Source organism: Branchiostoma floridae, chromosome 16, assembly GCF_000003815.2.
Source record: "Branchiostoma floridae strain S238N-H82 chromosome 16, Bfl_VNyyK, whole genome shotgun sequence".
In the NCBI taxonomy this organism is placed as follows: Eukaryota; Metazoa; Chordata; class Leptocardii; order Amphioxiformes; family Branchiostomatidae; genus Branchiostoma; species Branchiostoma floridae.
Window position 1 is genome coordinate 83200 of NC_049994.1, and position 13522 is coordinate 96721.

The following is a 13522-nucleotide window of genomic DNA, read 5'->3' on the forward strand; positions in this document are numbered from 1 at the left end:
AATGGTCCATTTCACTACAAAGAAATATATGTTTTGTGGAGTTTTCGACTCCCGCTGGAGTCTTTAAATCCTACAAGCTAACTGCATCTATAGGGTTGACTGTAAACCTTTATTTCGTTGGTAGAAAAAAAAACGACTATAGACTCTAAGCTTGTTATTTTCTTGTTTTAGTCTTCGATCGGTAAGCCTCCAAACGTGTGAATGCCTAATCACATAATGTCTTCATTTTCCAATAGGTCCAACATCCGGTCCGCCTAATTTGTTCAGGTCCGATTTTTCCGGACTGGTCCAACAAGTAAAACGGGTTTGTACCGCTACACTGTATCGGTGCCTAATAGTAACAGCAATATTTTCTTCCGCTGCCTCCCATTGCGACAACTAGTATCCCCCCGACCAAAAGCCCTACCAGAATGATACACATTTATATTATCTTTGCGATTTTTCACAAGAAAATCTCTGGTTACGTTTTTACTCACGATATGTTTTGGTAGATCGAGCTAAGCGTCCTGAATATCCTCGGGTTCAGGTTCAAAAACACCATCAAGGAGAGAGGAGTTACTTCTGTGAGACGACGGCGGTCCAGGCTCTGACTCAAGTTATAGTGTTGACTGCTCATACCATCTGGTGGTGATGGTTATGTAATGTGATATGTAATGGTTATGAAATGTGTTAGGTCGAGTATGATTGAATCCCATGATGCATTTGTCGGACGAACCATGGGGGGTCAAGGCAACTTAAGCAATATTAGAGGGTTAAAAGTGAAAATATATTCTGGATAAGGCAATCTGTAGAATATTGACATCTACTGCACTAATTTCCCACATTTACATCAATATTTCCTCATTTCAGCGGTTAAAATGACCCAGAGACAACTTTCACGAAAATATGGCTTATTATTGAAACCCTCCAAATCCTCGTGCGACTTGTTTCTGTGCCATTTTTAACGGCTCAAATTATGAAATGATAATGTAAATGTGATGCATTAGATGTGCTTGGCTTATCTACATTATTTCCAGTTTCAATAATCTAATATTGCTTAGGTTGCCTTTAACAATACTAGAGACGTTTTCGGTATCAAATGAAAGAAAACAAACTGTTCACTTATGGTTTGTATTTATCAACATGATTATTCGCTGATCACATGCGGTCACACGTGGGTTTAGAGACTAGAATAGGATTTGTGGTAGAACCCCACCTTTTTCGCATGATAGCTATGAATAAGCAAAGATTACGTTCACGTATCATTTATGTCCACTGCCATGTGTGCCGCGGGATAGTTGTTAAATAGTGCAAATCTATCAATGTATTGCCTTTATAATAGCTATTGAATCTTAAGTCACTGCCATTTGTCCAAACTTAATGTTAACAACATCGATGTGAAACCTGTGTAGTAAGAATATATCTTATGGACATGATAGCTGTCCATTTATTGACGATTTTATAAGATAGCCACAAGGTAAACATTTATTACACCAGAAAGTTGCCATGTCAATTAATTAGCCAAGGTGGGCAAAACCAGTCTTAACAATACTGAGAAATTATGTTGGAAAAACTGCTATGACGTCAAGGATGTTTTCACCTTCTAAAATAATGTATTTATAAAAGAAAACAACATGCTTCCAATGATACCTACTCAAATGCAAGAACAATTTGCTGTGGCGTCCCTCAATGCTCAATTACATTTTTCACCATTGTTATCTATACCAAATTACTTTATTTTATGTATGTTTACTATATTTTCTGTATGTTTCATGTTGCAATTAGCCCTCGGGCAAGAACTTGCAAATAAACTTCATTATGGTTCTGTTATTTTTTATCTATATCATATATGCATATGTATCTAATATACTATATGTACTACTATTTGCAGTTGGCAGTAACTTGTTTTCACCATCTTTCTTGATACATCAATCAGTAAGAAATTAATAGAAAATCAGAAAAATAAACAAGTAGTTCCAAGTAAACAAAGTATCCTTAGATTTAAAACAAATCTTATTACCTTTGCAAGGTGGAAAATGTAAAAAAAAAAACTATTAATAATACACCCATTAATCAAGTACCGCACACATGTTTCTCAGGTGTCTAATGTGTTTAAAACTTCCTTGAAAAAACATATGGACCTTATTTGCAAATCATCTATAAAACATATTTTATGTATTTTTAGAAACATTGCACTACTATATATATCTTACAAAACATATATGATATTGTAGCATAGATTGCCAAATCCCTATCTCGCATACAATAACATCTTATGGGCTAGCACATACTCATCATCACTTAAACTTTAACTTCGTCTAAATAGTCTCAAATGCGTCATGCTCATTCTCTTCTGCATCTTTGTTTTGTAATCTAAAACTAATAACTGTATATGATATAAACAAGCAACAAAGTTATCTTTTCACCTACAAAACAATAATCCTCGCGTGCTAAATCAATTCCAGGGCCGTGATCATTTGCATGGTCATTTGAAGGGAATGTACCAAATTTCATAAAGTTGAGCTTAAGTATACGTAATCAAACATAAGGCATAAATCAAAAGACGGCCCTCCCTTAACATTCAAGGCAGTTTTTTTATAGCTAGACACGTGCGTCAACTCTTAAAACACAGTATGCACAATATGTGTATGTGTAAATCACTAAACGCCGTTCGTTTTCTTCAGTTGTGCTTCTTTGTTTTGTTTCTCAACCTCGTTCCAGCAAGCTCCTGCCCATTGCCCTTCCTTCCATTTCCATTCTTTACAGAAGGTTGAATCAATCACAAATTCCTGGCTCCATTTACCAGCAGGAAAGACTCTTTTACCACCTACTGAGTTACAATGTTTGTTCACCTCACTGTTCAGGGTCTTGTAATACGTGACCTCATCCCAAAACTCAGGTCCTTCCTTTGTTATATGTTGCCAAAATGTCTCATTCAAGTAATCGTACATCACATAATCAATATTGCTCATTTTCCTGTGGTTTTGTTTCTGTTCTGTAGTAAGGGGGACGTGTTCTTTCTTAGTGTGAAGAGCATGAAGTCTGTCAGTTGTGTGTAGTATGTCGTAAAGTGTCCAGCAAAACTTCCTTTTCAGCAGAACTAAGGACTCCTCCCAGTACTCTGTTATCAGGACCACCGAGTACCAACCCGCAATGGTTCTGTGTAGAAAGAAAATGTTAATAATTAATATGTTTCGGAAGTTGTTTCCATACCATTGGTACCTCGTACAATCGGTCTGTTTTACGTTCTTTTCTCAGAAACAGCATCTTTTTCCAAAAAGCAACAGATTTCAAGAGATTCGCATCGATTCCGTAAGCAATCTTTCTATTTTAAAGCTCTTACATCGTAATGATAGCTTATTTCATTAAATATTTCTTATAAAGAGAACATACATGAATATCTTAGAAACATTTTGAAAGTAACATTAATTTTTTAAGAATAATTATCAAACTTCTGTATGATTCTTTCACATTTAAGAATATTTTCGAATATTTGTAGACTTTCCCAAATGGTTAAATAAGTCTATTACCCCCATAAAAGTCATCCAAATTGTTGCCTCTGTATAGTTTTAGATTTCACTGCTGGGCACTGGTGGATCCTTTGTGGTAGGCCATTGTTACATGACACCCAACCATACTTTGCAAGGATGAGTGAATTGGTATCTTCCCATCTCAGTCACCCATTTACAAATGTTCCAAAAATGGTATATAATGGGAAATAATGGTAGAATGAAGTTATCATTATTCAGAAAACATTAGAAGTATCAAATCCCACATCATTTTAAAGTTTTACAGAACCAGGGAAAAATCATAAAGTTGAAAGTTGAAACAGCGTTTAGAAAATGAAGTATTGAATAACCTAGACACATAATTACAAAGCTCAAAATCAATTCAAAACAATGGCAACAAACATCCGCACGGTGACTTTGAATGGACTCTACTAGATGTATAAAGAAACATGCTTAGATATTCACGTATGTTACCAAACATTGCTTATCTTGTAAATTTTGGAGTTTTCAGTAAACCATCTCTCTGTACTTTTGTAGTGTACCGATGAAGCTTCTCTCTCGAACTGATCTGGACATGCTTGTATGTTTTAATCTACCTGATGTACTTATAAACTAAATTGTATTTTTTTAAAATTTGATATGTTTCTGATAATGTCGGACTTATGAAGTCTGCTGATAGGAAGAAATTTGAACTTTTAGCATTTGCATACGAAGTAAAACGTAAAGAAATTCAACATTTTAAGTAAATTTTTTATTAAAAGACAAATATAACCCACCTGATTGTTTCGTATATTTGGCTTTCATTTTTGCTGGTCATCAGCCTCTTCGGGAACCCCATGGTGTACGCTTGAAAATTATGATGTTTCGAATATGATCTTTTCCGGTCGTGATTTCTATTGAGAAACTCTCCAAGTGGATTTTCTTTACGGCGGGCCATTCTATTCTTCCAAAAGAAAATTGACCGAAAATGATTGAGAGGCTCCCGAAAGATGCCGATATACTTGGTGCCGGGCTCCATGACTCGGGCCATGGCTTGCTTGTTCATGACTGAATGGTGTATGATGAGGTTGTATTTTCTTCCAGGGGACGGTCTACAGTCTTTCTTCGTCAGTTTTCCACTGTGGGCATATTTCGGTGGTTTGGTTTAAATCCTTGACATTCAACTACTCCAAAGTACGGGATAGAACATATAGTTTTTCCTGGGGTTTTTCCTACATTCTGTCTTCCACCTGTCAAATCGATTCATTTTTGCGCCAATCTTGCAAAGAATGACTTTTTACAGTTCATTTTAAACTAGTCAGTATGCAAGGGTCATTTTTAGATGTAATGTTTTTGATTTCTCCACTTCAAATCAATGTGTCGCTGGAAGAATTCATCATCGCACGGAGGGAGGATTCTTTTAGAATTCAATTATGGATTATGGTGGTGATGTTCTTGAATTAGTTTTTGCTCACAAGTACCACTGAAAGGGTCTATTATCTCACTAGGTGAATTTGTAGAATTTAATTTTGATGATCTGCAAAGTCAACTTTCTAGTGGAAGTTTTTTTAATGTTCTAGAGTAACTTGAATTATCCTACGAAAAGTCTGTCCTCGCAAGTTTTTTTTTTGTAAAGACACCTTTCGAATAGTCTGTTTTGCATAGGGTTTTAGATAGGTAAAATATGCTGTATTTGCTAGCAACTATCGCCTGTTTAGTTGATATTAGAAATAAAATTAAATTAAGGTCAACAGTAGACAATAGGTATAAGCAGTATAGCAATGGGTGTACCGACTTGAGTAAAAATATTTCCATAAAAGATTTTGTCGTTAATAAATGACGCGTTAATACAACATTCATTGGATTACCTTGGGTATGATAGCTGAATGTGCATTGCCTTCCTATGGCGCTTGGGATAGCAGATGGTCATCCCGTGGTTCCGGCCGAACCTCGCCAGGACCATAAACGTGGAGCCCGAAGCTGTCTTATGAACCTGGATAGAAATAGATATGTTATTAAAAGTAAGGTAAGAAATAGTTGAAGTTCAAAATGACGTAATGATCGTCATCATCATCGAGTGATTGTTAGACCGAACAAGCGGCACCGGTACGGCACTGCGGGATTCAAAAGAAATTCAACGAATTCCAGAGATAAAGAACGAATTTGTGTGACGTTGTGTGTATTTGTTGCTTTCTAAGTCATATTACGCAATAACTAAATTACAAAGAAATCGGCGGAAATTACACGGCAGTGCCGAAGTGAACGAACCCCGCACTGCCGCACTGGTTATTCAAGTGCAGTGAGATACCACGAAGCTTTGGATCAATGGCGTTTCAGAGGTTCTCGGTCTCACCCAGAGACAAGAGAAAAAAAAAAATTATATAGGAGAATTCATGTAACATAACCAGCATGCACTTACATTGCTTACGTCACCTTCGTCAGAGCTTCTAACTGGAGTTCTGCTTATTAATTCTAAGCGCTATATGTAGCCTATGTAGGTGGCGCTTTTGCAGTAATAAAACAACAATCCCAAACGTGGCTAAGCATAACTCCAGTTAAAAGCTCTGACGACATCGAAATGTAAGCAATGTAAGTACCTGCTGGTTGTGTAAATGAATTCTCTTACATCCTATATTTTATGTTTGATGTTGATTTGAACCATTGTTTTATATTAATGTATGCAGGGTGCATTGAAAGACGCTTAGTGGCGACATGTCGTTCTTGGGTAAACAAATAAAATGAAATGAAATCCTTTATTCTACCAACCTGATGAAACTATTGTCGGAAAAGATAAATGTTATTAAGAATGAATCCTTCAATGGATGTCCTCAAAACATCATTTGCGATTATTACTTTGCATACAGACAGCGCCCTTTGAGATACAGCTTAGAGAGACGAGAAAACACATATTTTTTTTTTTTTAATCCAGCTCTACTTGTTTTGGACAAACATTCGATCTAGATATTATTATGTTATCAATCATAAGACCACCGTTCCCAATATGCATCACATATTGGTGTCCGCATGTGGGAAACTATGCAGTTTTTGGATGATAAAAACTAATTTGAAAAAAATGACATGTGTATAAGGCACATTGTAGTAGCCTTGGGGTTAAATTGCGATACACTATAATACAGACAAGAGTATGTCTCCATTGAAGACTGCTGCATACTTTTTTTGCTACAATTGAAATTTCAAGCGTAAGAACAATGGTTAGGACATACCCTCTCTAGCTCTCTTAAAATTTAACAGATAGTAACCAGGAATCAAATAAGTGCAGACATTTCTATACCCAAGACATCGTTACATCCTAATGTTATAATTACCTGCACAACATCAAAAATCTACGAGATGTTTAAAAAAAAAAAAAATTAAAATTTGCACTATTCTGTATTCATTTAAATAGGTTAAGCTTTCACCACCATTATTGATAGAGACATCTGTTTAGTCCTAAATACTACCAAGTTACCTTGATGAATACAAAGTTGGTGACAGGACGGCCACAGGTAGGAAGGCTTGTTGGAACTAACTTTGTTACATTGCTTTGTGCTGTGGGGTGGTATCTGGTTTGCATTAGGCTCATCCGTTTTGTATTAGGTCCATCAACTCTGTAGCAAATAAAATAGATAACTTTATATTTCTAATTATTTTAGACAAACGTTTAAGAAATAAAGAATATCTGTTTCTATATTTTTAGTATATCAAAGAAGAGGGAAGAAGTCGAATTCACTGAGTAAAATAGGATTTTTGAGTAGGTAGATATTGTATATATTTCATCTATCTTTCAGTTGTTGTTTTGTTGCGACCTGTACTTAACCGTGTGGGTACGTATGTACAATAAAGCTCTTTATTGATTCATAAATAAAGATAATGTGACAAAGGTAAAGACAGTGCACCTAAGCCATCAGAGACCACAGATTTGTCCAGTTGTCATATTCTACTAAACAATAGTAACAAGTAAAAATCCCCCTCAAAATTAACGTGACTTATTTTAGAATATGCCCAAGGAGTTATGACAAGGAAAATGTGTTCAAAATAAGATTAAATTCGCAATCTTAGATAGTTTAAATCTTCCCGTCTGAATTGAGATAGCTGTCTTGTTTCAATTTTGCTTCCAAAGACGATTATTTTCTGTTTCAAGGAAGGCCTTCAATTTGACTAAACTCTTGATAAGATGGGTACGTCGCAAGTGCCATGGCAAAGTCTCGATTTCAGATTTCTCGTCATCTAAGAGGCAAATAAAACATTTTGTTTTGGAATTTTTTAATTTTTGATTTTAAGCAAAGTCACTGTCAAAAATATGCGTAAAAATAGCATTTTTCGCACTTAATCACCAATAATTCAAAATCGAAGGCATTTCTTAAAAATCCCAATATCAAAAATCTCGGGAAAACCGTTGCGGTCATTTTGAGCCGTAAAGGAGTTAAGTTGGACTCTTCTTGGTGGAGATCTTAAACGATGTTTACACGCATATCATGCCGCACAGATAGCGGGAGGGTGTAATTGATACCGGTGTAAACAACACTTATGATATTCAAGGTCACCAACAAAGACGCCAGTAGCTTTGTTACATATTGCAGATCCACCACAAAGTGAATTGTTTATATTGGTGAAAAAGGTATATTTTTCGCCTGATTCAAGTTAGTTGGGGGGAAAAGGCCAAAAAGCACTGTTTTACCTGCAATGACCACAGATGACCATAAATAAAACACGGGTTCTGTTCAAATTACGTTTGATGGAACACCATGGAAGAAGGTTCAAACTCGGCTAGACATGGGAGGTTTTGAGCCCGTATTTGACCACCGTGGAAAAAAAAAAGAAATATTCTTATTTCTAAGGGTTATATGTTAGATACTGCATTGTGACGCGTACGGCAAAGCCTAGTATGCACTGATGTCCTTTGAAAAAACAATTCTTAGCTTTGCGTGATATGAAAATTAGCAAATGCCGGTTTTACTGCGGTTGACCTGTCCTTCCATCCCGATAGGAAACTGATGGACATGTATATTGCCACACAACTCAAAGAAAGTGCAAGAAACAAGAAATCTCGTGCCATAATGAGGTTGTTTGGTTCCCTCAGTCAGAACGGTACCCTTTAATCTCGTTACCACTCTCGAGCTGCAAAAGTGAGCAAATGTCAAAAAAGATTGGCAATGAAAAATACGATGCCATGGCATATATCACAACAAAACACTAAATGTTGTTGGGTTTTTGGGCTACATTCTGGTAAATGGGTGTACTAGATATTTAATCATATGGCCCATGTATAATTTTTTGCATAAAGCACTTTAAAATGATATTTAGGGGGATTCGTTTTGGTCAGTTTCCAATGGCCAGAGGGGTCAATGACGTGAAGAATATAGCTTCAGGCCTTTACATGTCTATTTATCTTAATTGAATAGGCAACCAATCAAGTAACCTGATTCAATATCCTAAGGAGGATTTGGCAGCCAATCAGCGAGCCTGATGCTATCTGAGGATTCCATTTTTGCAAGGAAGTCTTTTAATTTATATTTGGACTTTGGTGATTATGTAATATTAAGTCTTTCAGGTGGAGTATTTAGGACTGGTCTGTTTTGCAATTTTATATGGGCTGTGCTGGAAGAGTCCATTCTTCCGCGGATAGGGGGGCATTTTTAAATTCATGTTTTTTTTTTTACTTTTGTGATTATGTTAAAGTCCTGGGATGTATTTTTGGACTTCTCCACTTAACATATAGAAGTATTTTGGTTTGCAGAAGTGTTTTTAAACTGATCTATTTTATCGTTTCATGCACGGAGACGTTTGTTTGCTAAATTCAATTTTGGACTGGATTTGTTTTTCAACAGGCTATGTTTTCATTTGGATTATTTCTGAGCTGGTCTATCGTGCAAATTCACATAAGGTGCACTGGAAGGGTCCATTCTTGCAGAGGGAAAAAGACGCAAGGGTGTACGGAGGATAATGTCCTTCATGATATAACCTTTAGTAAACATGCTTTAGTTTCAGTATATCAGGGCTCAGTGTACTTTTTGAAGGGTGGTAAACATTGAGGCTTTAGTAAGAGTTGCTGAACGATTAGCACGAGCTGACAAACACGTACATCATGTACTGGGTGTGGCTAACCACCCAAGTGGGGCTTCTAATTTGAGTCACATGAGGTCAGAATTTGAGGCTGCTAATTAACTAATTAGATTTTCGCTTAAATGTTTCCAGTTACCTTCTCCCTCACAATGCACGCCAAATTAAATGATTGACAAAAAAGGAGTCGCCTTGGTAGAATTTTTAGTGGTGTTCTAAAAACATTACGAGGTCAAAGTACGAGTCTGATATGATTTGCACTCAAATGATTCCAATCACACTAGAACGAACCATTTGTGAACGGGGGTGTTTCCGCACGTTTTAGAAAGAAGTGAAAAATAGAATAAGTCCAAAATTATTACAAAAGAAGTCTCTTGAGACACATTTTGTACTGCTGGTTATTTTAGTAAGACTCAATAGGTTTCTTTTGGACCTCTGAGATGAATCTAGTTGTGACATTATGGGAGACAAACGCAGACAGAAGTCTTTAAAGGTTAAAAATGTCAAAGTGTCAAACAATTTTCCGTGCGATTGACTAGCTAACGTATTTTTTTCCGAGGATACATAGCTAGCAACATTAAACTGTATCCTTTCTTGGTTCTATTTAAGATACAAGCCAGGTCTAAACTAGAGTAATTATTAACTACTTTATGTTTTTAACAAAGTAAATTAATCCCAAAAGCTGTAATTAGTTTCCAGTGCTATTCTATGAAACACATATTGGTAATGGCAACATGAAATTATAGTTTCTATTCAAGAGACCACAAAGGACTGAAACATTCTACATATTGTTATTAAAGGAAGTATCACAATGTCCCCATTTACGTATATAAGTACCCTTAGGAGACAATGGGGACGCTGACATACAATGTACAATAAAAAGTATTGCCAAAACATTGGCTGTAATACCTTAACATGCTAATTACCATTGATATCTAATTATGAAGACTTAGAAATACGAGATGTTGTACACTCTTACCTTGACATGTAACGGATCCACAGGATATTCGGGGTACGTGTCCCGGTTGACATTTCGTGACTTCTGCGTGACGTAGGTTGTTAAGTACAAGTTGAACAACCAGTATGGTCACGTGGTACTGGTGTCTTTCAGCCCTAGTCTACGAGCCAGTATGCACAACAACAGAGACTCTTTGATTCAAAACCTTATATTTGCATTATCACATTACAGTTTGTATGTCCGGAGAAAGCACCTTTAGTAAATAAATTTTTAACAAACACAGCATTCAAAGTACGTTCTCTCTCACGTTATAGCAAACTGGGTGTATCAACAAACCATTACGTATAGATTCTTAGTTTAATTTCTAAATTAACTAGCAACTGAATCTAATCACACACTAAGGAATTAATACAGAAGTTGCTTGAATTGTAGATTGATTGCAGTCATTCTTACCATATGGAAAATGTAGAACAATATATCGTGTATAGTGTAGTCTGAAAGCTCAATCTCAGCTTACTAGTGCAGGGTTCGACTTATGTTTCGGAAGTAGTGAATTCGAAACACAAGAGATTCCACTTTTTTTTTCAATGCGCGGCAGTTGTGACATTTGGGAGGGAGTAGTTTCGCCTGTAATTTTGTTTCGCCTGTTAATATTATTTGATAGTAATGTACAACCCTTTGCAAATGCCTTTTTATAAACAGGGTGCACCAAAAATTGGAGCAATTTTTATGCGGATGCACTCAAATATTTGCGTAGGTTTATAGTATGTAAACATACTAGTATGCACCATATCATTGATATCCAAGTGTTAGACATGTGATAAAATGTCTGTCATGGTACTTGTTCTTTTAAGTTGAATTTGAAGTTTGAATTTGGGTTCATCAAGATTCTAGGTACTCAGACGAGGAGCAGTGAGGTTTGTAATTAGTTTTCATGGACGAAATATTTTACCCTTCGTTTGTCTGTCTGTCTGTCAACATGATAACTCAAGAATGGCTGAGTGAAATGGTTTCATACCTCATACTTTCATGTGTGTTGTTAGTGTGTGATACAAGATGGAAATGATTGGATTTTGGGCCCCCTAGAGGCTCACTTTGGTACTGATGCACAACTCCCGGGCTCGCTTACTTGTGTTCTGAACAAGCTATGGTCACGATTTTGGAGTGTTAGATAGCTTTTGTGCTCAGAAAAAAAGTGCCATAAGTTTGGGCTCCCTAGCGGCTAGTTTGGGGATAGCAGGACCATTTTTTTTCAAAAACATCTGAAGACGATAAGAAGGGAACAGCGGATTTTTATGATATTTGGTATGTAGGTACCTTAGACAATGTTGTACAAAATGAAATAATAATTATGTCCCGGAAGTAATATGGTCTTGGCATTAGAGTGGTAGATAGCTTTAAGTGTCATGACAAAGTGGGCAAGTCTCAGCCCCCTGATATTTTATCTTGGAACTTTCCAAAGAGGATAACTGCAGAAAGGATTGAGGGATTGGCATCATTTTAGGCATGCAGGTAGCTTGGGCATAGATGTTTATAATGATATCCATTGTATGCAAATGATGACTTAATTTGCATAATTAATGAGGAAATTGTTTCCATTGTTTTCAATAACTGGACTTCAATAAATGTAAAACATGTTAATTATGACAGGTGGAATATAAGCAGATACCAAATATGGCAATAAGGAACTTATTTGGAAATTCTATTATTGTGACATGTGCACGTTAGTCAATGATGAACAACACCATGCATAAATTATGTTAATTGTACTAATTGTTAGTTTATTGTGTTTACAAATGACAGGTCTATCGAGTTTGCACACGAAATGTTGCTTTGCTGTATTACTGATGGAACGGCTGGAACTGACAGCGTGAAATTTGGATTAAACACATCTTGCCTGGAAATGGATGGTGAATGAGACCTGTTAGGTTCATCCTTTTGAGACGAGTATATCCGAAGTCCTTTTTCAGTTAAAGATTTTAATTTGAACGGGTCTATCCTTACTGGAGGATCTACCAGAAGAGTCCATTCTCGCAGGGGGTAAACATTTTTTTAAACTTTATTTTGAAACCGTCAATTTTTGCATGTGATTATAAATAAGTAAAATAGTTTGCATTTACTGTATGTTGCCTGTCTAGTTTGTATTATGTTTTAAATAGCTACTTGAAAACTTTTGAAAGTCAGTAAGTGTAAAGAATTTCACCAAATTGAGCTATATACGTAAGCACACTAAACAGTTTGTATACAACTAGACAGGTGCGCCAATAACAACACTGTACCTACAGTATGTGCATGTTTCTACATCACTTAACACCGCTGAATTTCTTCAAGATCTGTTTCGTCTCTTCGTTTTGTCTCTCAACCACATCCCAACAAGCGTCCGCCCATCGGTCTTCCTTCCATTTCAGTTCTTTACAGAAGGGCGAATCAATCACAAATTCCTGGCTCCATTTACCAGCAGGAAAGACTCTTTTACCACCTACTGAGTTACAATGTTTGTTCACCTCACTGTTCAGGGTCTTGTAATACGTGACCTCTTCCCAAAACTCCGGTCCCTCATTTGTTACACGTTGCCAAAATGTCTTATTCAAGTAATCATACATCATATAATCGACATTGCTCATTTTCCTGTGAGTTTCTTCCTGTTCTGTAGTTAGAGAGACGTGTTCTTTCTTAGTATGAAGAGCATGCAGCTTTTGTGTTGTGTGTAGAATGTCGTAAAGTCTCCAGCAAAACTTCCTTCTCAGAAGAACTAAGGACTCCTCCCAGTACTCTGTTATCAGGACCACCGAGTACCAACCCGCAACGGTCCTGTGTAAAGAATAATCTGAAATTAAGAAACGTTTCCATACATCATGAAGTTCGTCTGTTTAAAGTTCGTTTCTTAACAGCTTAACCCTTAAAGCAGCAGATTTGACGAAACTCGCATTCCGTAAGCAGTCTTTCAATTTGAAAGCTCCCAAGGCGCAAAAGTGCTAATTGCATTAAAGGGTTGCTTTCCTATTACTATATTAGAAAAGATACTTGAACAAGCTAT

The 13522-nt window shown here is 36.4% G+C and overlaps 1 protein-coding gene across 5 annotated transcripts in view; it reads right to left on the reverse strand.

Moving 5' to 3' along the window:
- Window positions 1-1103: 1103 nt before the first annotated feature.
- Window positions 1104-13522, reverse strand: part of LOC118403805 (galactose-3-O-sulfotransferase 2-like) — a 17817-nt gene continuing 5398 nt past the window's right edge. For 2 of the 5 annotated variants that reach the window (XM_035802604.1, XM_035802603.1), the window contains exon 6: window positions 12283-13296. In XM_035802604.1, coding sequence (XP_035658497.1) covers window positions 12789-13296 — 508 coding nt within the window. In that variant the 3' untranslated portion in view covers window positions 12283-12788. Of the gene's footprint in view, window positions 3139-4264; window positions 4607-5335; window positions 5461-6936; window positions 7139-12280; window positions 13297-13522 lie in introns of those variants that run through there. The other 3 variants (XM_035802609.1, XM_035802605.1, XM_035802610.1) reach the window with 3 other exon arrangements.